General features: G+C 44.6%; 1 protein-coding gene and 1 long non-coding RNA gene across 5 annotated transcripts in view; one reads left to right on the plus strand and one right to left on the minus strand.

The window, feature by feature from the left end:
- ZMAT4 (zinc finger matrin-type 4) overlaps window positions 1-25,272 on the minus strand; it is a 162,692-nt gene that overhangs the window by 1,873 nt on the left and 135,547 nt on the right. For 2 of the 4 annotated variants that reach the window (XM_039521795.1, XM_039521794.1), the window contains exon 7: window positions 20,044-20,140. In XM_039521795.1, coding sequence (XP_039377729.1) covers window positions 20,044-20,140 — 97 coding nt within the window. Of the gene's footprint in view, window positions 1-2,664; window positions 3,115-18,048; window positions 18,332-20,043; window positions 20,141-25,272 lie in introns of those variants that run through there. The other 2 variants (XM_039521793.1, XM_039521792.1) reach the window with 2 other exon arrangements.
- Window positions 650-11,534, plus strand: LOC120396752. Its single transcript, XR_005593342.1, has 3 exons — window positions 650-861; window positions 10,777-10,867; window positions 11,312-11,534. It is a non-coding gene; the product is annotated as an uncharacterized LOC120396752 (long non-coding RNA).

The raw sequence follows: 25,272 nt of genomic DNA on the forward strand, positions 1-25,272 counted from the left end.
ACATTCCTCTACAGAGAAGGTTTATCTTTACATTGGAATTCATAGGATCCCAAAGTCCCCAGAACCTTTTAAATGCAGATGCGTTTTATAGCTCATACAATCCATATTTGTTCTGCATTGTCTCCATCTCTTGGAACTTGATAACATTTAGTCCAGTTCCTAAAGATCGGTTAGGTAATTAACTTGGGCTCTCTCTGCTGGCTGCATGACTTTGCCGCAGAAAAATTTAGAATACTGCAGGATATGGCTTGCCAGTGGCTCCAGTTATTTTTGTTATCAATCTACCACCAAGTCAGTGAACAATAAATGCTTTCCCTGTGGATAAATAATCAATATCTACAAAGGGGCACCCAGATAAATGGCTTTTATCTTGGAAATTCAGATCTTTTCCTGAGCTGAACCCTCCTCCCTCCAAACCCTGTTTGCTCCCTGTAAGTGACACCAGTTCAGCATGCACAATCTGCCAATGGGACCCTGTAGTGAGGCGGCCTGGCTCCCAGCCGCCCCAGAGAGGGACGAGCCCTTACAGACGCCAAAGTGGGCGGAGTCACTGGAGCCTGCGCCCGCCCCTCAGAGGTCAAGGCGCAGGGCAGGAAGTATAAAAGCCCAGCCCCAGGGCTCAGAAGCTGCCTGGCTGCTGGAGAGGCCAGACGCTGATGCCCTAGCTCCCGCTGGGGAGACTCCTGCGACCGACCCGAGGACTGGCCATACCTGTGGAGACTGGATGCTGACCAGACGCTAGAAGAGCCCCTAAGCCGACCGGTACAAAGGGACCCCGAGGAGCTGCCCAGTTTACCCCTTGCTCAGTACCCCGAGGAGCCCATGGTGTGGGACGCTGTGGAAGACGCCGCTGACACACAGGTACCAGTAGAGGGGGAGGTCGGAAGTGGCCCGGGGGCAGCCGACCCTAGTCTGGCTGCAGCACACCCAGAGCCAATGTCAGTGTGTTGCGGCCAGGATCCCCACTGACACAGCAGCAGGCTGCCTGCCGCTGTTAGGGCCCCGGGCTGGGATGCAGAGGAGTGGGCGGACCTGCATCCCCCCTGCCACCCCACTCCCGGGTGGCAGTCTCTCCCTCGCCCCGACGCTCAGGCCCAGGAGCCTGGGCTTAAACTACTGAACTGCTTTGCTCAGCCCCTGCCTGAGGGCCTGAGCTCCTGGCTGTTCCCTGTCCCACCAGGCTAATTTGCCAGTGCACAGGACTCGTGTAGTGAGGTGGCCCGTCTCCCAGCTGCCCCAGAGAGGGGCGAACTCCAACAGCGGACGTTTACAGACCCATGGCAGAGGCAGGTTGTAGGCAGAAATTAGTGAATGAATACTGCACACAGTTTGAAGGGATACCACCCCAGAACACCAAAGGACCAGCCTTGAAGGGTTTAAAAATAGATGCTCCAGAACTCCTCGACAGTTATTATCCTGTGAACTCATTTGCTTTCAATCATTGCTATGAACAGTGGATTATGTGATATAGGATAACTATTTAGGCCCAAATCCTTTGCCTAAGAGCCATTGCTAGTATCTGGGCTGGGTGCTGGGCAGAAACATGGGAGAAATGAGGGTGAGGCGCTCTCCCCGCCTGATTTTAATAAGCAGCAGTGGAGACTCTCCATGGAATCGATTGTGTCCCAAGAGCGTAGGCCCCAATTCAGCAAAGCATTTAAGTTGTGCTTAAGTCTCTCTCTGCTCAGCCCAGCGTGTGCTTAACTGCAAGTGTGTCCCTTCTGTGGGGCACAAGCACATGCTCAGAGTGACTGAATTGGTGCCTGAATAGCAGCATGGCCCCCCTCTCACCGCAGTGGGCTGCACAGACAGGCGCTGGATGAGCTGCATGGGAGTGATCCCGATGCCCCTGCCCTCACTCCCATTCGGCACTAGGCCTCTCTATGCATGGAGAAGGGGCCGGGACTTGTGCCGTGGTGTCAAGTTCCCCAGTGCAACGTGAATACGTAACCGTCTCAAAGACACGTCAGGCACTGGGGTTAAATTCAGCAAGTCTAACGGAGTCCAGAGGGAGTCTTAGTTGGCCTAATTTATGCCTGTCTGTCCTTCCCACCCCTCACCTTCTTGCGCCTGCTTCCCACTCCTCAGTACATGTACCACATTAACAAAGTCCTTTATACTTCAGTAGGTGGGATTAAGTAGGTGTCAGGGGAGCATAAGGGAATCCAGCTTTCACATCATGAACCTCACCTCTGAGCTGGGTTCCTTTTCCTTTATTTTCACAATTTTCCCTCTGTTGTCATTTACTTTCTAGAAAAACACCTGGTGCACTGGGCAAAATATCTTTTTTAATAGAGGAAACATCAATTCACCTAATCACATTGTGCCACTAGCATGGCATAGGTGTTGTTGTTCCTTCCACTGCCTTGAAACATTCCAAACAGGCAATTTCTTCCTAGGAACATCATGTGGATAGACTAATGTCTTTTGTAGGTTAGCATTCAGCAAAGTCGATAGTGGGGGTAGCGTTCATCTAGCTTCTAGGAATCAAACTTGAATGGCAGGAAAAGGGTTTTATTCCTTAATTTTAGCTTTCATTGTTCAGTGAACCATATGTATTTTTTCTGAGGACAAAGAGGAAAGGAAAAGATTCATCCATTATACATACCCCGTGATTCATTTTTTTTCTTTATATGTTGACACAAATCATGCCGAAGAAGGTGAAGAAATCATGTTTATTTCTGGTTGAAGACTGATTACATCACAATCATGGATAATTTAATAGAGCAATTTTATATTCTCAGAAGAAATCTAAGAATAAATATGAAAAAAATAAAATATTTTATTTCCACTGTCTTTGAGGATGAGTGATGTTTAGATGCTGTTTCTTAAAGGATATTTATCATAAGTTAGACCGTGTGCTGAATATATTATCTTGAAAGGGTAAAAAAAAAAATCCATCCAAATATTTTAACTCACCACAAAATTAAAAAAGAAAATCCATGTATTTGTCCAAAGTGAAGATTTAGTTATACGTTAATTAATGAATCCACATAGGAAATGCTCATTGTCCAAGAAAGCATCCTTTTTATTGGTTAATAGACTCTTCTTTGCAGAAAAAATCTTGATGTTTTTTCCTTCTTTTGACTGATGAATCACTATTGATTCTTCAGGCTGTAATACAAAAAGGAAGCAGAGATAAGTTTCTTTCTTGTTTCTCCTAGTTTTTGTTTTTGCTTGTTTGCTGCTGCTGTATAAGAGTCTCTCTGTGCACCTATTTCCATCATTTACCCAGGTAACCTTGAGTACATCCTATGTACCTGACTGCTTATTCAATTATATACCATCTTGTAATTGTTCCTAGGAGACAAAGGTAGAACAAGATTCAGTGATTAGAAGTTGAAGCTAGATAAATTTGGAGTAGAAATAAGGCACACATTTTTAACAGTGAGGGTGATTAACCGTTAAAACAACTTACCATAGGTTTGTGGTGGATTCTTCATCACAGGACACAGTTACATCAAGACTGGATGTTTTTCTAAGAGAGATGCTCTAATTCATCCACAGCTATTGCCTTGTAGCAGAAATTAATTCAGAGAAGTCCTATGACCCGTGCTATGCAGCAAGTCAGAGTAGATGATCACAATGGTTTCTTTTGGCCTTAATCTCTCTGAACCTATCAATCAAACGATTACTGTAGTATCTGAGCACCTGACAAGCAGCTTTATCCTCACAAACACTTCCGGGAAGAAAAGAAATATTAGCATCCTCATATTACGGATGGGGAATTCAGGCATGGAGCAATTAGGATCTTTGCTCATAGTCATGGAGAAAGTCTGTTTCAGAGTCTGGAGCTGAACCTACATCCCAGACCAGTGTCTTCATGGCAGCACCACCCTTCTTTTTACATAGGTATTTCACTGTACCATCGGGTTAAACAGTCACCTTCCTTTAAGTCCTCAGTATAAACCTAGAGTTTGTGCACACTAGGCAATATATTTTTGACAACTGAGAAAATTTCCAGGCAGTAAAATAACATGATCTAATATTTATAATTTGTGAGATGGGCTCATGTTTACTTTTTAAAATCAAAGTAATTTCTCCATACACCAAACACCAAGAAAACAAACAAAAACACAAATTGCACAAGCCATTCAGTGGTTTTCATATTATGATCAAAGCATCAGAGGATATCAGAGACATCTTATTTTCACGTATATTAAAAGGGAATGGAGAGAATTTAATATTGAGAGGAAATCTTACACATTCGCTTTTTATAGGCAGTGTAATTATTCAGATCATCTCTGGAAGAAGCAAAACAATGACAAATTAAAATGCCTTTGAATCCCATCTACTTTTATAATTGTTCATCTGCTATAGTTATTGCTCTAAACTTCTCTGTATTTTAGTCAGTATCCTGCACAAGACCAAAAGCACATGGAAAATTTCATCGCTATTAACAAATGTTGCAGTCATCAAGATAAAAAAAACATTTTTAATTTGAGACAGATGTGCTGTGTAGCTCAGGTATTTAAAGATATCTCCTCAAATGTAATGGAAATCTAGCCTTAGAGAGAGAGAGATCATTCCTGAAGGATAAATGTAATTTATTCTATAGCTTTCTTAGGATGGAAGCTACTTGTAGAACAGAATAAAAACAAATACAGCATAATAAAATATCACTCCTCTAAAATGCAACCACATAAAACCAAAATGATGGGGTCGAATTTAGAAGTTGTTTGCAAAAATGCATTTATAGGGCGGAAAAAACCCCTAAAGGTTTATGGTGCTTTTTGAAAGTGCTGAGGGATGATATGAGAAGGTTTCTGTGATGGGGATGGAGTTCCACATCATAACAAAGCGAATATACTATTGCCTGCCAGCTTGAGAGGCAATGGTGAGCTCCCAAGACGGTGGTAATTTTTAAGGGCAGTCAATGTGAGGTTCAAGGAGCAGGATTCAAATGAAGCCAGTGCCAGGAGCTTGTAGGACTTGGAAAACCAGGAGTGCCAATTTAAAGTCAATCTGCCACTTACTTTGCTGATTCTGGACAAGACCACATGCACTGGACCTGCCAAACATCTTATCTTTTTAAGTTTTAATTTTAAGTTTGAGGCTAACACGGGATGGGTTTGAGGCATTATCACAGGTGAAAGAAGAGAACAATCCGAATGAACTTTGGAATGAAATGACAACTGTCATGCTCAAATCTGCCAAATAACATGTTCCAAAATGTCAGCACTGGACCACACTATGGTTAACAGAAAAAGTGTTTGGACTGGCAAAAAATGATGCAGAATGACAGAGTGACTTGAAGACTGAAGCACCTAGGAGAGAGTACGAAGAACTTAACAAGCAGATCTGAAAGCAGACTAGACCAGACAAGAGTGACTACATCAGGGCAAAGTGTGAGGAACTTGAGAGTCACAAAGAGAGTACTACAAAAGGTAAGTGTGTTCATAATGGTCAGACTTCTTATCAGAAAGTTTCCCCTATAATCAAGCATAATACAAGATCATGATGGCAGAGTCCTCACTGAAAGTGATGATATTAACCATGCTTGGGCAGATTACTGTGCCAATCTGTATGCCTCAGCAGAGCCACTTACAATACAGGACGACAGAAAGGAGTGCATAGAGCCAGAGTCATCAATCCTGTGAGTGGAACTGGTGCGTACTATTATGAAAACAAAGCCTGGGAAAGCACCAGCGGTAGATAACATACCAGTAGAATTGTTAAAAGAAATTAGTGACCTCAGTACTGATATCATGGAGCAGGCAACCACAACTGATTTACCGGTGAGCAGGACGTGCAACATGGGTGTATTCTGTCTCCAAGCCTTTTCAGCATGTACTCAGAATTTATTATATGACAAGACCTGGAAGCTTTTGACAGAGTGGAAAGAGCTGCGACTTCCATTGGTGAACATGTCTTAACCGACCTCACAGACTCCGATGACATGATGCTCTTTGCTACAAGCACCGATACAAATGTTGGAGTTTGTAAAAACATGTAGTAAGGAATATGGTCTATACCTGAATGAGGCGAAAATGAAATGCATGCACACTGACATGATTAATAGGATGCAAGCAGACATCATGATTCAATTCATGAATTCAATTATTTGGGATCGTACATATCCAATCAAGGAGGCTGTTCCAAAGAAATCAAAAGATGACAAGAATGTCTTGCTCAGCAATGGCCTCCCTCAGGAAAGACTGCAAAAACAATGGCATCTCAAAATGTGAAAAGCCTCAATTGCTGACAAGCTTATTTTTTTCCACAGCAACTTACAGATGTGAAACTGCACAATTGCAGGAGGAGTAAAAAATACACTTTTGCATGGCAGCCAACATATGGGAACTCGGATTGGAATGCCCCTCATCCATTTACTGCTTTTCCCCATCTCTTGTATCTTGGAATACAAAATTCTTTAGGGCAGGAGCTGTCTTTGCAACCCTTGTCTGTGCAGAATCTAGCACAATGGGACCCTAATCAGTGTCTCTAGATGCCTTCGTAAAACAAATGGAATGTAATCATCATAATAGCATGGTGTAGAGGCACGCCAAGAACCTGTCTCGCAACACATCCCCTGCCCAAAGGATAGAAAATGGGGGTGGTGGTTCTGGGGTGTGTGTGTGGGGGGAATGCTACTTCTACATCCGGGTAAGGAGGGAAGCAACAAGACGGTGCATGAACACTAGACTGAGGAGAAGATAATTCTGTGATGTTCAGATACGACTATGATTAGAAGTATATAAGTGCAGACAGACAGAAAGCAAAGAGTCTGTCCCCTTTTTGCCAAGATGAATGCCCTGATTCTTGTGGCATCAGATATCTATCCAATTGCACAGCATCCCGCAGTATCGGATGAAATGGACAGACAGGCATCCCATGTCTTTGTGCCTGCAGCTAATGCCTGGGAACTACAACTACGAAGCCCAAATAACACAGGAACAGAGGAAATGGGGAGCTATTGCAATGCATTATTGTCTCAGCGCCTTCTAAGTGCACATGGCCTATGTTAGATCCTAGAGTTAGGCACATGTTTCCACCCCATCAGGCTGTAAGTATTTGTTTACACTATCTTAAACAGAATGAAAAAGAATATGGAAATGCAATCATGGCGAAGAGTGACATTTCTCCAGGCACGATATTTACAATATTTTGATTAGCTCAGATTTCTGCATGGCAAAGCAGCTTATGTTAATAAATACCCAACTCCAATTAGACATCTGCATTCACAGTCTAAATAAAACCCACAGCCACCAAGCATGTAATTTGCTTCTCAGTGGGCTATAAATCCCCTGGGCTTTCGCAAGAAGATGCACAATGATTAGGTGAACAGCCATGGGTAATGATCTGTCATGTGTTCATGATCTTCAGAACACTCTTGTCCAGGATGACATGGCAACTGCCAATCTCCAGTTGTTCATTTGGGCACCATCCTGCGCTCCTCATTCAGGAACAATCTCCCATTGGCTCCGTGGGAACTTTACTTTAGTAACAACTACAGGATTGGGCCCATCTTCTCTCATTTGATTTCCTCCTCCAAAGCCCTGGTTTGGGGTATGTCTACACTACAGCCGGGGGTGTGAATGGCAGTTCATGTAGACCGACCTGTGCCAGCTGTACTCTAGCTAGCTTGCTAACAGTAGAAATGAGGACGCCATGGCTTGGCCTTCAGTGGTAGCTGCACAAGCCCACCAGACTCCCCAGGGCACGTACTCACTTGTGCCGCCAGCACTGAAGCCTGCACCAAGACGTCCTCATTCCTAATTTTAGCAAGCTAGCTAGAGCACAACTAGTTACTCCTGAGGGAATTCTGCAGCAAAAAATTAAAAATTCTGTGCACAGTATTTTAAAATTCTGCAAAAATCTATTTATCAATAATAAATGTGGAGGCTCCAGCATGGCAGTGGGGAGCACAGGCCACTGGCTGAACGGGACATGGACTTGGTGGTGAGGCTGCACCCACCCCGATATAGCACAAGGGCTGGACCTGCCCTAGAAATGTCCCAGGGCCCTGCCCCTCCATGCCAGCCGCACCAAGCATGGGCAGGCAGGCAGGCTTAGCCCAGCAGGATCCCAGTGTGTGGGGGGAGAGTTCTGTGTGGGGCAATCTGGGTCTGGATGGCTCAGTGGGAGGTCTGGGTGGGTGGGGATCTGGATGCACAGGGGCTTGTTGCAGGGTTCCAGGTGCAGGAGCAATGGGACTCTGCAGGGGATCCAGGAAGGGCCGGCTCCAGACCCCAGCACGCCAAGCGCGCGCGTGGGGCGGCATTTTAATGGGAGGGCGGCAGGCGGGTCCGGCGGACCTTCCGCAGTCATGCCTGCGGGAGATCCAATGGAGCCACGGGACGACCGGACCTCCTGCAGGCATGACTGCGGAAGCTTCACCGTAGGCGCGGGACCAGCGGCACGTCTGCGGGAGGTCCCGCGAAGGCGCGGGACCGGCACCCGGCAGCGCAAGCGGTGCAGCACGCCGCCCTGCTTGGGGCAGCGGAATTCGTAGAGCCGCCCCTGGATCCAGGTGAAGGTGGTTGGGGCTCAGCAGGGGGTCTAGGTGTGAGGTTTAGCAGGGGGGTCTGGGTGCAGCTGGTTGGAGTGTGGGTGCAGGGACTCATCAGGGTGGGGGTTGGAGTGCTGGGGGACTCACCAGGGGGGTAGTCTGGGTGAAGAGGGATGGGAAGGGGGTCCAACTGTAGGAAGTGAGGCTCAGCGGGGTGAGGGTTGGTGTGGGAGGGCTTGATGGGGGGTTCTGGGTGCAGGGATTGCGTGGACAGTGGAGCAGCTCCCCATACAGTGACCCCTCCCCACATGGCTGAGGAGCAATGGTAGTGGGAGGGGCAGAGCTTTCTGTAGCTGGGGGGGGGTCTGACCTGGCCCAGGCTGCTATTTCAGGAGAAGAGCAAGTCTTGTCCTTCCCAGCCCAGCCGGGACTAGTAGCTGAGCAGGGTAGGAGCCACCAGCTGAGGCATCCTCAGCTCCACATCCCCACCTCTCCCTGCAGTGATTTACCTCTCCGCCAGCTGCTCCAGGTACCCAAAACGATGCGCTCGCATTGCTGGGGAGGGGCACATGACCGCTCCTGAGGCTTCCCTTTGCTTCCCCTTCAGAAAGTCATTTTTCTGCAGGGAAGCAAAGAAATCTGTGGAGGCCATGAATTGTGCGCATGCACGGTGGTGCAGAATTCCCCCAGGAGTAGCTAGTGCAGGTGTGTCTACACAAACTGCCAGTCTTACCCCTGGCTGCAACATAACGGAACCCTTTGAGAAAGGAATTATAATTATGTGGGGTGCATGAATGGCACCTGGAAATGGATAAATGACTGGTTATAAAAATACAGAGAGCATGTGAGAGCTCCAGCAGATAACAGGGAAGTTTTGCTGGTAAAAGAACATAAACTGAAAAGAGGGAAGATAAAGTTCCTGTTCATGGAAGTTGGTGTCATTATCAGCTACATCATAAGACACTAACTACTAGGGGCTGAGGAGAATCTGATGTGTCTGCCCCTCATCGCCTACAGCCAAGACGCATCTCAAGCGCTCAGTACTCTCAGGTAGATATAAATCAGGACAGCTCCACATCAGCCAATGCAGCTACAACAAATTACAACAGCTGAGGAGCTGGCCTCCAATGGTCTATTAACTACAAATAAGATAATAAAAGAAACATGGTTTCCACCCAAGTTGTTGCTGGTTGCATCAGACAGACGTGAGGCCCAACAGAGTGGCTGGAATCTGAATACAACAAATACAAGGGACAGATTTTGAAAGCCCTGTTTTACCGCAAAATGGGTGTGTGTTGTGGTCTGTCTGGCAGTGAAAGCGAGATGGGAAATGCTGCAGAGACCAATGAGAGACACAGCATTGCAATGATGGAACTGGAGCCACACGAGGGGACAGTTTCTCTATCTCAGAATCTTCTTCCTGAAGTCTAGATTCTCATTAGTTGTAATAGTATTACAGTTGCACCATGAGGCCTGCACTGAGATCAGGGCTCCCCTGTGCTAGGCACTGTACTCACACATAGCTAGTGACAGTCCCTGCCCCAAAGTGCTCATAATCTAAACAGACAAGACAGACAAAGGGTGGAGGAGAAACTGAGGCACAGAGAGGGACAGTAGCTTGCCCAAGGTCACGCAGCAGGTCAGTAACTAAGCCAGGAACAGAATCCAGGGCCCTGACACCCAATCCCTCCCGTATCCTCAGATGAGGGGACTGGGGCACAAGGAGATTAAAGGGCAGATTTTTCATAAGTGCTTTGCAGCCATAACTTCAGCTGAAGCCAAAGGGAGCTGCAGCCTGAGTAACTCACCCCAGCTCACACAGGGACACTGACAGAGCCAGGAGTCGAATCCCAGCGCAGTGCCTTAACCAAAAAAATCCTTCCTCTTGGCATGAAGGTCAATGGGACTGTGCTTGTAAATCACTTAGCCAATGGGAGTTAGGCACCTAGGTGCTTTTGAGAATCAGACCAGGAGCCCGCATCTTTACGCATCTAAATACCGTTAAAGTTCTGGTCCACTGGCATTTTTTAAACTCCCACCCTGCAAGCCTTATTTCTATATGCAAAACCCCTGAACTGATCCGGAGCTGCAACAGGGCCCATAAGTTCATTTATCCAAGCAGAGATATTTCTAGTTGAACATGGTGATGAATGCAATCTATTTTACCTGTTTACTGTATGTGCATGCTAATAAATAAGGAATAATTTTTACAAATTAATATGGAATGCTAAGATTTCTTCATGTCCAGAATCTGTAGGTACTGAATGATATTACTCACCTAACTGGGGGTTATTTTTAGAAACATTTTTATTGGCTCTTTCCAGACTATATGAAACAAACCAGAAAAGAGCCAAGAGTTTTGTCACTTATTGTTTGTCATCAACAATGAAGAGCGAGGCCAATTATTATTAGCAGGTAAATATGCCAAATTATCTGTGATGGGATGTTAGATGGGGTGGGATCTGAGTTACTACTGATAATTCTTTCCTGGGTGCTGGCTGGTGAGTCTTGCCCACATGCTCAGGATTTAGCTGATCGCCATATTTGGGGTCGGGAAGGATTGGCAGAGGCCCTGGAGGTTTTTCGCCTTCCTCTGCACTGCAGCGTGGGGCACAGGTCACTTGCTGGAGGATTCTCTGCACCTTGAGGTCTTTAAACCACGATTTGAGGACTTCAATAATTCAGACGTAGGTTAGAGGTTTGTTACAAGAGTGGGTGGGTGAGATTCTGTGGCCTGCGTTGTGCAGGAGGTCAGACTAGATGATCATAATGGTCCCTTCTGACCTTAAAGTCTATGAGTCTATGTGACTGTCTTCAAATGGTTCCCAGTTAATGTGACCCTTCCCCCTGTTATTTCAGCCCTGCACAAATCCTGCCTTCCATTTGCCATCGGTCCCCATGGAAACTAGGCTGCTTACGGTGACTGTGATCCAGTGCAAGAGGACACTCACAATCACACACCATGCCATGCCTCCTGCTTCATGAACCATTCTGTTCGCTTGTTGTTCATTTTGCAGGGGCGGGGGTGTAAAAAGAACACATTTATTTTTGGAAAGCAAGTCAGACAATGACTCAATCACCTTGGCACTGTTTACAAATCCCTAATTAAAGGTTTAGTTCTCCTCCCGCACTGCAGATGTTCCAGAGTCCAGCCTCATTTCAGAATGTTTGTGTATTTGCATGTGTGTTTGTGGGCATGCATGCACGCAAGAACTATGTATCTAAGCTATAGATTCACAAGGTAAAATTTAAAAAAGTAGCTCTCACTCATCAGCCCTGCACATGAATGTCTAACTCTCACCAAACCTGCCAGGAGGACTACACAACCACTGGGGTGAACATATTCTGCAGCGTCGCAGATTTTTGCTGCTTTTATAAGAAACCCTCTTCTGTAACTAGTTCTAATCCCTTCAATCCCGAGGTTCATTATAGGATCTCAAGTGGATCTGTATTTTCTTTTTTATATATAAAACTTAAAATATTTATGGTTTTAGGGGGGGAATAAAGAGGCTCTTAGATGTAGCTTTGCATATTCACTGGCCAATGGAAAATCAGAGCTGACAACGCTAGCTGCATCCTTCTACATCTCTTATTAAATGCTGAAATATCAACCTAGTCAATTTCAGCAATTCTTTCCCCCTGCCACTTCTTCCCATCTTTGGTCAACCAAATTCAGCAGACCGGCATCCAGGATTCAGATCTGACTTTGAAAGTCCTGTAATGAAAGGTGGGGTGGGGGGAAAGAGGGGAAATGTGAAGAGTCAGTTAGATGGACTTTGAGTCCCAGCTTTGCTGACCGAGCCCCAGGACCATCAGCTTTGATGCTGAGAAATGAAGGAAGGTCAGAATAACATGGGCTGCTAAGCAGCAGCTCAAAGGCTGCTATTCAGTGAGTTATTTAAAGCATAATTTGGGGATGGATTGGCTGTGTGTTACCCTCTGGAACGCTTTCAGTAGCTGTAATAGAAATTTATTGTTTGGTTCACTCTTGTTTTATATGGCTCTTGTCTTACAGCTGCTCTCCAGAAGCCTAATCTGCTGGGTAATTTTGGGGTGCGATCATCTTTCCATGCCCAATCTGTCCCAAGAGGGCATGTCTTTCCTTTATGAAACATTTTTGAAAGTGTGCCAGGTTCATAAATTGTTTTTTGTTGCCTTGGATACAGCAGTTCCCTAGCAAACCCTTTGTGTTGAAAGGATAAGGGGAAAGTATCATCACTAACCAAAGATAACAGGAATGTTTAAAGGGGTGCAGCATATAGGAATAGGAATTGGGTAGGTAAGACATAGGTATAAATTAAAGCAATAATGCAATGAATCTACAAGCCTCAAGGCCTGTAAGACAACAGCTTAGTTAAACTAATCAAGCCGCCCCAAAAGCCTTAGCATAAGCAGCTAACCAGGAGTAGCCCTAGATTATAAAATATCACAAGAACAGAATGCTGTAATAGACAGGTGTGTATATTGCTGAAAGAATGGATGTGTCTTGAATCACTGAAGTTCACTGGCTGAGAAATGATTAGAACAACATTTGCCAGTGCTATTCACTTATGCCAAAGATCTTGTAAGTCAAACACCTCCATCTGCACTGATTTCATAGTCATGGACCATCATCTGTGTTAGGGCAGACCTGCATAATGCTTAAACTTTCTAAAATCTTTTAGCCCTTATTTCTGTAATACCCATACTACACACTCATCCAAGCCCCAGAGAAATGCTTGCTTCAGTTCAGTTGCCTGCTTGCTATAAATAGAAGAGACTCCTACATGAAGCAATGTGCCAGATGTATTCCAGGAACAGATTTGGTCCAGATGAGCTTGGTGCTGGACTGGGGGAATTAGGGGAGAAAAGTAATTGTTGAGAACCCTTTATCTTATCACTAATTCTGTGTTGGCCTGGTACAGTCTATCTTAGAACAGACCCTTCTAGTGCATCATCCCCCATCAGCTCCATCTAAAAGAGGACACAGCCCCAAGAATTTCTTCAAATGAGCGAGTAAAATCTGTTCCAGACCAATTATAAAAATGAAGTTTTTATTTTGTGTAAATCCAAAATGCCAACCCTATTCTGTCTTACACATCTGCACTTCGCTATAGGAAATGAAGAATTCTATATTCATCTACTGAGTCACTTAGCCTCAAAGAAAATGGTATAAGAATGAACAATGAATAGACGAAATAGAATAATCAAAGCAATTTCCCATAGAAATTGGTCAGATGAACATCTTTAATTGGCATTCTATTATTACATTTGTAACATACTTTCCTATGAATATAATAGTAGGTTTCCCCTCTTATTAAATGCCCATGAAGAACTCGTGAGACATTACCAGATTTAAATAATTATGAGTAAGTGATAAGACACTATATTTAGAAGGAGCAATAAGAATATTAATTTGTGAAACAGCAGAAGGTCCTTTTAAAAAAAAGGAAAAAAACTGTCCACGTGAGTGATACTGTGAGTGATACTGTGATCTTAACGCAGGCGTCCTCACTTTTTGCCAAGATGAAAGTGACAGGGGCCTCCTGCTCAATAATTCATGCTTTTTTCACAGCTCTAGAAAGCGTTGGGAATATTTGAACATTTCACCGAGTCTTGACACTAAAAGGGTATAATGCTACCTGCCTCTCTGGTGCCCAGATGTGGTAATGAACCATTAGAAGCCTTCTAGGCCCAAACTACTAACTGTAATCTCCTTCTGACAGGGTTACTTCAGCCAAAATAATAGGAGGATTTAAAGGTTCCAAGTCTTCCTCCTCTCTGGGGGATGTGGAAGGAATTGCAGGTAGCAGCCATTTTCTCTCACGCACCTTACTTCCCTTTGATGTTCTGTATAATATTTTCCTCCATCCTGATGTCTTTTTAGCAGGTGGAGCAACAGGCCCAGTTCCCTGTTTTGCCAGTATGCTGCTCTTGTGAACAAATGACGCCCTTGAGTTTGAATAACTCTGAGAAGTCAAACAATCTTGGCACAAAGTAGGGCTCTTCCAACTTCTCCAAACTTTATTCTGAGCTCCATTCAAACCCTTCCATCTTTTTGTTCGGTTTTGTTCCCTCTAGTGAGGGACATAAAAGGATCAGAAAGAGTTACCAGCTAGTGAGTTTGCAGCTGGATGTTGCAAATTCTTTCCCCAGGTCATAAGCACTAGCTGAGGAAATTCCAAAGCTCTGCAGTGCAAACATTCTGCTTTAGGTTTCTTCTACAGTCCAAGAGGTTAGAGATTCTCTCTCTCTCAAATTTTAATCAGAGCAGGTTGGGAGGAAAAATTCAGAAAAACAACACTGGGATACAGAGGAAACATCTTTCTGCAAGGACCAATCCTCTAAGATTTGAAGATGACACCTTGCTAATTGCAGATGACTAAAAATATGCAATTGGTGATTGAAGAGCTGAATAAAGTATGAGGAATGGATACAAAATCAAAAATGTGATGTTACATAGGTAACTGTGCAGAAGGCAACCTTGCTGATGTTGCCAGAATGAGAGACAGCTTCTTTAGCAGATCTCTATTTACCATCCAATTTATTTCAAATTACATCCATGAGGCTATTCTGCTATGCAAATGATTTGCTTTAGCCTTTGCTGTCTGAACAATAAAAAAAAGTCTATTGAAAATAACCCTTGCCTCTGAAATTAGTGCTGGGTCATAGCCTCGGGGTCGGAGGGGTCCTAAAGCTCTTCTAGATTTTTCCTATGTAGGAGCAGACTCAGGAAGGCTGGCACTGGCAGGAGGAGGGTAAATGACAGCTCTCTGCGTTAGAGAGCAGGGGCTAATCCCAGCCAAAGGCTACAGCTGTTCTTCTGGGATTCTGGCTACGTCTTCACTACCCGCCGTATCGGCGGGTAGCGATCGATTTTTCAGGGATCGATATATCGCGTCTCATCTAGACGCGATATATCGATCCCCGAACGCGCTCCTATCGATTCCGGAACTCCACCACCGCGAACGGCGGTGGCGGAGTCGACATGGAGAGCCCCGGACATCGATCCCGCGCCGTGAGGGCGGGTAAGTGATCGATATAAGATACTTACGCAATTTCAGCTACATGAATAACGTAGCTGAAGTTGCGTATCTTATATCGATTTTCCCCCTTAGTGTAGACCAGCCTTCTGCTGGCAAAGACGGGCAGTTCTGTTTTCTGGCAGATAGAGCTCTGCTTATATAGCTCCTGTCCACGTAATAGCTGAGTGCCACACAAACCCTAAGCCTCACAATGCCACTGTGGGTCAGGGACATATGATCATCCAGCTTTACAGATGGAGAGCTGAGGCACAAGACATTATGCGACTCCCGCACGGTCACACAAGGGCTCTGGGGCAGAGCCTGGAACTGAACTGAGACCTCCTGAATCCCAGTCCTTGCTTATTAGGAGGTCCTATGGGGAAGTGCTAAATCAACCAACTGCCTTGCAGTGACCTCTGTTCCACACCACCCATTTTTGGAGCTTCATTGGTCACTACAGGAAACAAAGGGTAGGAATAAATGCTCAATTTTCAGAATGGAGAGAGGTAAGTAACGGGGTCCTCCAAGGATCTGTACTGGGACCAGTCCTAGTCAACATATTAATAAGTGATCTGGAAAAGGGGTAAACAGTGAGGTGGCTAAGTTTGCAGATGATACAAAACTACTCAAGATAGTTAAGTCCAAAGCTGACTGTGAAGAGCTACCAAGGGATCTCACTAAACTAGGTGATTGGACAACAATATGACAGATGAAATACAATGTTGATAAATGCGAAGTAATGCACATTGGAAACCATAATCCCAATTATACATACAAAAATGATGGAGTCTAAATTAGCTATTACCAGTCAAGAAAGAGAACTTGGAGTCATTGTGGATAGTTCTCTGAAAACATCTGCTCAGTGTGCAGTGGCAGTCAAAAAAGCAAACATAATGTTAGGAACCATTAGGAAAGGGATTGTTAATAAGACAGTAAATATCATAATGCCACTATATAAATCTCTGATATGCCAACACCTTGAATATTGCATGCAGTTCTGGTCGCTCCATCTCAAAAAAGATTTATTAGAAATGAAAAAGGTACAGAGAAGGGCAACAAAAATGATTAAGGGTATAGAACAGCATACATATGAGGAGATTAAAAAGACTGGAACTCTTCAGCTTGGAAAAGAGATGACTGAAGGGGGATATGATAGAGGTCTATAAAATCATGGCTGGTGAGGAGAAAGTGAATAAGGAAGTGTTATTTACTCTTCACATACTATAAGAACTAGGGGTCACCCAATGAAATTAATAGGCATCAGGTTTAAAACAAACAAAAGGAAGTACTTCTTATCACAATGCACGGCCAACCTGTGTAATTCTTTGCCTTTGTGAAGGCCAAAAGTATAACTGGGTTCAAAAGATAGATCTAATAATGACTATCAGCCAAAATTGTCAGGGATGTAACCTCATGCTCTGGGTGTCCCTAAGCCTCTGATTGTCAGATGCTGGGACTGGACAACAGGGGATGGATCACTTAATGATTGCCCTGTTCTATTCATTCCCTTTGAAGCATCTGGCACCGGTCACTGTCGGAAGGTGTAACATTGGTCTAACCCAGTATAGCTGTTTTTATGTTCTTACAGCTACCCTTTGGTATCACAGATGTTGCAATTCTTTTGTGCTCCTACAACGTCACCCTCCCAGTGGATTATCAGTGACTGGGGACATAGGCCAGGGCTCATGCTAACATAGGGCTTGTCTACACTGGCACTTTACAGCGCTGCAACTTTCTCACCCGGGGGTGTGAAAAAACACACCCCTGAGCGCTGCAAATTACAGCGCTGTAAAGTGCCAGTGTAGACAGTGCACCAGCCCCAGCGCTGGGAGCTGCGCCCCTCGTGGAGGTGGGTTTTTTATAGCACTGGGAGAGCTCTCTCCCAGCGCCATGCCACGACTACACCAGCCATGTTAAAGCAATGCTGCAGCAGCGCTTTAACGTTGCTAGTGAAGATGTGCCCATGATGTAATGGACTTCATGCAAACCAAATCAATCTAGGGATGTCAAGTTCTTCAGGTGGAAAATCCTACAGCAATGCAGTGAATATGCTAAGATAAACGCATCTAAGACAATGACTGGAGAATGACAATGTGCAAGAAATGGATGTTAGGTTCGGCCAGTGGATTTAGCCTAAATTTATGTAATATAAAAAAAATTACCCTAATTTGGGGGCCATTCAGACACACAATGAATAAATAAGATCACAGCAAATGTGATTCACACTAGGCACCTTAGAAGGGCTCACATCAGCTGCGGAAATTGTAGGGGGAAAGGCTAGGCTTGCTCTTTGAGAAAAAAACAAGGCTCAGAAATTACTTCTCCCTTCTGGTTTGGCATAGCCCTGATTTATCCTCCTGAAAACTTCTGAGTCCTCTTAAACCACCTAAAATGTCTCAGAAACTAATGATACCTTTTAAATCCTTCATGTCAGAGTAATATTGAATACTTGTACCTGGAACCATTCCCAAAGCTCAAAGTATATTAAGAGAGATTAGTTCATTCATCTACTCTTTGGTACTATGTACCTTTATAATTTTATTTTAATAATTTATACAAATTGGCAGAGCAGATCCCCCTTGGAAAGTTGGCTAATAGGTAATTACTTTATATCACAAAACAAACGTATTGACTTGGAACCATCTAATGTCCTTACAGTCAATGTCCTTCCCGTAGAGAGTGCACAAGAGAAGCTCCAAACTCAATGCCTTTAAGCTTGACTGATTGTGGCATCTGTACAAGGACTGGACATTGTTGGCATGTCAGCCTGGTGGGTCACTGCTGTCCATTTGTTTTTCACATAAAAGGATGCATCTTTCAGGCTGGAGAAGTGGACAGACAGGCAAGCTGACCTCACAGCTGTTCCCTGGTTTGTCTCGAATACAGAATATTTCAGTGTTTAAGGAGAGAGAACGTTTCAACGGGATTATGTGACTGAGTCCAGACCCGCACTTCAGCCCTAATCTTATGCAATGGCTTTTGCTTTAGTTTTGAAAAACTTCTCCCTGAACCCACAGAAGGCTCTCAGTTCTCACACGGGGTATTTCCTTTCTTCTTTTAAAGAAAGTCATAAAACCTATTCAATAGCTGCTTTTGCTTTCTGGCAAAATTATGCTACTCTGTTTGTCAGGTTCCATATTTTTGTCCTGCAGCCTGTCATCCCCTGTGCACCACATCTGTACTCTGTGTCCTATGAATATTAAGGAACCTGCCTGGGATTAGGAACTTTTCTTTGCATTATTTATTGTTTTTATTTTTTGGCCTTTTCTCCCTGCTGAGCTGAAGACACAGATACAGTTTTATTAAAGAGGGAACATATATGTATTCAGAAGGATAATACATACTATCAAAGCCACTTAAAGTGGACTAATCTGTGTCCAATATTCTTTATAAATTAAAGCACTGACTGCACATGGCAAAATGCAGACCAGAGTAAACTATGAGAAGTGCAAGTTATGAGTATAAAACGTTCAAGCTGTGCTTTAAATTTACACAGCACTTTAGAGAACAGAGATAAGAAACATTCCCTGCCCAAGGAGCTTACAACCTAAAGATGAGATAAATATAAAGCAAGTAATAGCTAACAGCTCAGGAGAGGGATGGTCTGATGGATACGAATGAAGGAAGGGGGGATTTTCTGCAGAGGTGTGACTTCAGATGGGTACTGAAGGGAGAAGTGGAAGTTGTTTAGTAGATGAGGTCAATGGGAGTGTTCCATCCCTTTTAATTGTTGTAATACGCTAACCTTCGAACAACCATCGTTACACAAATTCCTCAAACTCAGCTCACCTGGCAGGAAGATCACACTCCTCTGAGCCAGAACTGAAAAGCACAAAATCAGTTCAAGTGGTCCTGCTTTGAGCAGGGGGTTGGACTAGATGACCTCCTGAGGTCCCTTCAAACCCTGAGATTCTATGATTCTAAGTGTCCGGCATCAAGGCATAACTGGTTTCCTAGAAACCATGATAAGCTGAAAGCAGATTTACGCCTGGGGTGGAGCCATGAGGATGCATCAGGTTACCATGCATCTGGTGCGCCAGACCAAAGCCAACCACCACTAATGAAATCTTAGTGAAATCAGAGATTGAAGTAGAAAGCACAGCACAACACGAGATTCATTGTATTTTCAGCTAATTTCATTCCTTGTTTGAATTTTCTCACATCTCTGCACACAGATTTTGGCTGAGCTGAGACGCATAAGTGCCATATATACCACTTCTTCCCAAAGTATTTGTGACCTATTTGAAAACAGAACATGCTCAAAACTTGTGAGAAAGCCTGTTCTCATCAGGCTTCCATGCCAAAGAGTGATATCCAGAATGCTTTGCCACAACAAAGCTCTAGAGGAACAGGTAAACAAAGAACAAACACTGCATTTCAGGTTCAAAGAATGCAGACAGACTGATCTATATTCAGCCCTGCCTCTCTCTACAGGTACCTACCAATATTTTTGTGTCTATATTTGTAAATCACTTGTGGATCCTTGGATGAAAGGCATTATGGGAGTGCATAGTGTTTTTCTTATATCTACATCTACTATCACCCACACCAGACAGACAGATAAGTACTAATAGGAAAAGTACTCACTTGGTCTGATGTTTGGAGCCCTTCAGATGAGCGTGATACTGTTCTATTGAGTTTAGAGTGACATTACAGATGTTACAAGTGTAACTACGCTTCAGACCTGTGAACAAAACCCAACATGGTTAGTTGTACTATGTTATTAATAACACAAACCAGCAGTTATTAGGAACAAGCTGTACATTTTTGTGTCCTAAAGTGGGAGCTACAGCAAAAAAGGCTGACCAAGAAGAGACCTGTTGTAGAAGTGGCCTAGCTCATTTAGGCATAATCTCTTTTGTACGTTGTAATACAGGAAGAGCTCTCTCTTGTTCTGCCAACAACTAACCACTTGGGAAAACACAATGATAATACCCAAGAAATAATGCATATATGAGCAACTAAATTAAAGATTTATGCTCCCGTTTTTTCAGATGCAATTTGCTATTCTTCTTACACTCTGTCTGTCTGTACTCTGTGCACATTGTCTTAGACAGCCATCGCCATTCTATACATGGCTTGATCATCATCTTTATATAAATGGCCTAATCTTTTAATTGCTAAATGCTTCCTAATGCAGATGAAGCCAGAGAGAACATGGAACAGAGGGAGAAAAGAATCCATTTCTTTTCAGACTGTGCGATTAACTCCTACTGGCTCTATGGCCTACCATGTTTTGAATCAAAAAGGCAGCTGGATAATATAAGCACGTATGAAATTCACCCCAAAGAGAATAAGGTTGAAAATAAGGATTGTTTTAAAAACATCCAGCATAATTCTCATTAATTAGAATACACTCAACCCATACGTCTCTCTTACCATTTCCAATTTCTTCTCAACAAAACGATTCCCTCCCTACCAACTTATGTCCTTATATAACATCCAGCATCCTGAAATGTAAACATCAGTGGAGTCTGAGCAATAAGGGAGAACATCACTGCAGCCCATGAAGTAGAGTAAATACCAGTCTCCTGTCTATTACTATTATTATTAGACTAGGCGTCTCCCTCCCCTATGATTTGCCACAAAAGTGACTGTATGTGAACTGGTGGGTATGAGAAGTTCTGCTTCTCTCTCTCTCATTTTGTTTGGTAGTTGGCACAGTTCAGCGTGACTCATTATTATTATTATAGTGATAGACAGAATGTTCAGAAGAGCTCAACACACACAATCAGGGACAGATCTTCCAAAGGGACCAGCTGTCCTGTAACCAACCAGATCCGCAGGGTGCATGTTGACTGCTGAGCCCCTTTGAAAATCTGTCCCACGCTGGGTGAGCTGATCACTTGAATATTGGATCCATGTTGCAGGGTAGCCTATCAAATCCAGAGCTATGTGCTAAGATGCCTGACACATTTATAGTTGGTTGCAATATCTGTCTAGGGCTCTCGATGATGGTGTTCTACTCTTCCACACAAAGCAGTTCCTGACATGCTAATTTTAGCTTTCCTGTTCTTTGTTGCAAAAAATAACAGTAATTGCTATTTATACAGGTGCTCGTCTGGCTGCTGGTCAGCTGAATACCACTGAACAAGAAACAACATCTCAGTGGGCTCACCAGTGTAAATGTTTTCATGTAGCATGTATTTTAAAAAAAAAAAATAACGCTAACTGATGCCTTTTGCTTTCTATTGTATTGTTTATTCAATTGCTGCAGTTAAATGGGGTCTCTTAAGTAAATGTTTAGCATTTTATCATGATGTGAACTACAGGAGGCATACTCTGCATGTGCAGCAGATCAGTTAAATGAGCAAGTAAGGGCAAGAGGAGATACTGCATGGGAATGTGCCACCTCACCGAACTAACTGCTCATCTATTTAAAATACAAGCACTCATTATGGTCTTTATTTCCTCCTGTAACAAAGTTGTTCCTCTACAGGGCAAGTGCTTAGTTGAAACTGCACTGTTTATCTAATTCACGTTTTTGCCTCCAGGCTTAGACTGCAGGGCAGGGAACAGGCAATTAAACAGATCCATACACATTTACAAAAGTAGGAGATGCACAAAGATTTATGAGCAAAATTGCAAGGAGAATTTCTCTGCATCTTCATGTGAAAGTCTGAGCTAAAGAACTAACTAAAATCCAGGAAATCAACGCGTGGCCTGGCCTTGCTGTTCAAACTGGAATAAATTGCAATTTGGGCATATAAAATTCCTCTGAATGAGGTCTCAGATGCTCACCATAGAGAAAATGAATTTATTTATCAAAGAGTACATGCACACGCTGCTGTGAGTATGCACAGTTTCATAAACATGATGATGTAAAGTGCAATGCAAAGAGGAGAAAGGCCATCAGGGATGTGCTCTAGAGTTACATTTTACTGCAACTTATTTCTGAAGACATGTCTGATAGTAAATAACTTGTCAACTAATGTACAATACAAACACAAAAAGGCAGGTTCAGAAGGTGGAAGCTGGTCTATGCACCCCATAAAAGGTTACTTTACAGTGAAAAATTGAAATAGCTCTACGGTTAATATAAAAATTTAATCCTGTAACAGCATCTTGATATTGTGAATGGCAGGGGTACTGCAGAGTCCCTTCCAATACTGTCCTTTCCAGTCAACATTGTTCCAAGTTGTCTTCTAAAGTGAATGGGCTCAAATGGTTCAGGAGTAACATATAAGCTTTCAGAGCTGTTTAAGGAAAATAGATACTGAGTAGGAATAAAGCTTGAAAACCAGAGTCATCCTGGGCTCTCCAAGAAGATACAGAGTAACCTGTACCAAAAGCTTTGCTCTGAAAGTGAATTTATTTTTATTTTTTGGCCTGGTAAAAATCTCTGTTGCCAAAATTATTTAATGCTGACAGGGCGCTCAGTGCTGTGCAATACACAGGAATAACGACTGCCCCTGCTCTGAAAAGCTATAAATAGGCCCCTAGAAGACAAATTGCACTGGTAATCTGAGAGGTGGTGATAAAATACACTTCCTAGGATAGCATGCTGCCTATTGTCTTTCCCAAATGCCCTACATTAATTTTTATTTGCAACAGTATGGAAAAAACTGTGCTTTATGTTCCAAACCCCAGATATTCAGACTTGGGGTCTTGGAGAGCTCCCCCCTTGTCTGGAGAAGATGTTAGGCTGCTTAGTGCCTGACAGATCAAGTAGTTATTTACATACTAATGTTCTCATTTCATCTTATTGGACAGGTTTTCATCCCAAACATTCTTTAATGATTCTCTACAACCATGGAATAAAGCAATATTGTTGGAGAAGTTTCCTTAGATCTGCAGAAGGCTACTGACAACGTAGAGCTCAATTAATTTTTGGTCTTGTTCTGTTTTCATAAATGAGTGATCTAGGTCAGGAAATGGGGGCTTAGCGTGGCTCCTAATTTTTTTCATGGCAGAAACTAAAAGGTTATGTTATAGAATAAGAATCACAATGACAATCACTCTTTGCACTTATAGAATACGTTTCACTGGAGGATTTCAAAGCACTTCAACAAAAGGTATCTATGCCTCACCACACCCCTTAGTACATCTGTTTTACACCAGGATAAGCTGAGACACAGAGTGGTTATGTGGCTTGTCACAGAACACATCACTGGTAAAACCAGGACGAGAACCCAGGAGTCCGAACTCCCAGTTCAGTGATCTACTCAACAATGTCTCCTTGTAGCAGAATGAGGAAGCTCTTGCAGCTTATCATCATTGGGGGCACATCCCCAAGGATGAAACTGGGCTACCTTTTATTCTCTCTCTTTAGGAATATCCCTTGTAGGCAATGTTTACCTTGGAAAGTGCTAATGCATATGAATAGGCAGTATCCTGTAAGAGTGGCAATTCAGTTGCAACTATTTGAGTTGACATGGACAAAAAGACAATTGCAATCCAGGTTTTGTTTAAAGGCTTACTGAATGTGCCGCCACTGAGGACAGGCCATTGAGGATACAAGGGAGATATCACATAAAGCTTCAAGTTGCTACAGTAACGAATGAAACCGCACAAAGCACAGACATTTACATGTCTGAATAATAATTAAAGCATCCTGGTCCCATCGTTAAGAAAGCTTGACTGCAAGCTGAGAGCTCCGCTGTTTTGCCCCAGCAGTCAAGGTGCAGTTTTTCACAGCGGCCCTTGCTGGAACAGTTTAGGTACAGTGGTGGGCAGAGCTAGCAAAAGAATGTGGCACAGCCCCAGGCCTAGAGACAAGGGAGAGGGGAGAAGACAGGATCCCTTGCTGCAGGGCCACAGAATGCTGCAAACCACGGGCTTGATCCTGTTCATGGAAGTCAGAGTGGGACTGTGAGCACTGCTCAGGACAGGCAGCAGAGTCTCAGGTGAGGAAAAGGGCAGGATGATTGGCAGCAGCCCTTTTACATCAGCCTAATTGGCTATGGCCTGGCCTGGCCCGCTCCGCCCTCCCTCACTATAAAGAGGAAAGGAAGTAGCCAGATTCCTTCACTATCTCTGGGATCTGGCTACCGTCCACTCTTGCAGCCATTGGAGACAGGAGCCCAGTAAGGAGAGATTTATGCTCCTCCAGGGCCGCCCAGAGGATTCCGGGGGCCCGGGGTCTTCGGCGGCGGGGGGGCCCTTCCGTTCCGGGACCCGCCGCCAAAGTGCCCCGAAGACCCGTGGCGGGAGCCCCCCGCCGCCGAATTACCGCCGAAGCGCAGCCTGGTCTTCGGCGGTAATTTGGTGGCGGGGTCTCGCCGCTGGCCTTCGGGGCACTTCGGCGGCGGGTCCCGGAACAGAAGGGGCCCCCCCGCCGCCGAAGACCGGGCTGCGCTTCGGCGGCGGCGGGTCCCCGCCCCGGCCCCGGCCTCTTACCCGAGCGCGTCTCCGGCGGGGCCTGAGCTCCGTCCCGCTCAAAGCCGCCTGGGAGGGGGCGGGGCTGTGAGCTCCACGCCGAGCGGAGGCAGCTGCCCCGCCCCCTCACCACGCGACTCTGAGCGGGGCGGGGCTCAGGCCCCGTTGGAGCTCCCAGCCCCGCCCCCTCACCATGCGACTCGAGCGGGGCGGGGCTCAGGGGCTCGGCCGGAGACTCGGCGCTTGATGCGCTGAGGCTCCAGGAGAGGGGCAGAGGCGGGAGCCTCCGCGCTTCTCTTGGGGGCCCCTGCGGAACCCGGGGCCCGGGGCAAATTGCCCCCTTTGCCCCCCCCTCTGGGCGGCCCTGTGCTCCTCTAGTAATGCTGACCACTGCCCAGCGGCAGGAAGGAATTTCTCGCCCCTCTTTGGCCTGCAGTGCTGAGGTGCTTTTCCCTTAAAGCCTGGGACTGCTCTGAATAGTTACTGGGTAATAATGGC

This window comes from Mauremys reevesii, linkage group 2 (assembly GCF_016161935.1).
Source record: "Mauremys reevesii isolate NIE-2019 linkage group 2, ASM1616193v1, whole genome shotgun sequence".
Lineage (NCBI taxonomy): Eukaryota > Metazoa > Chordata > Testudines > Geoemydidae > Mauremys > Mauremys reevesii.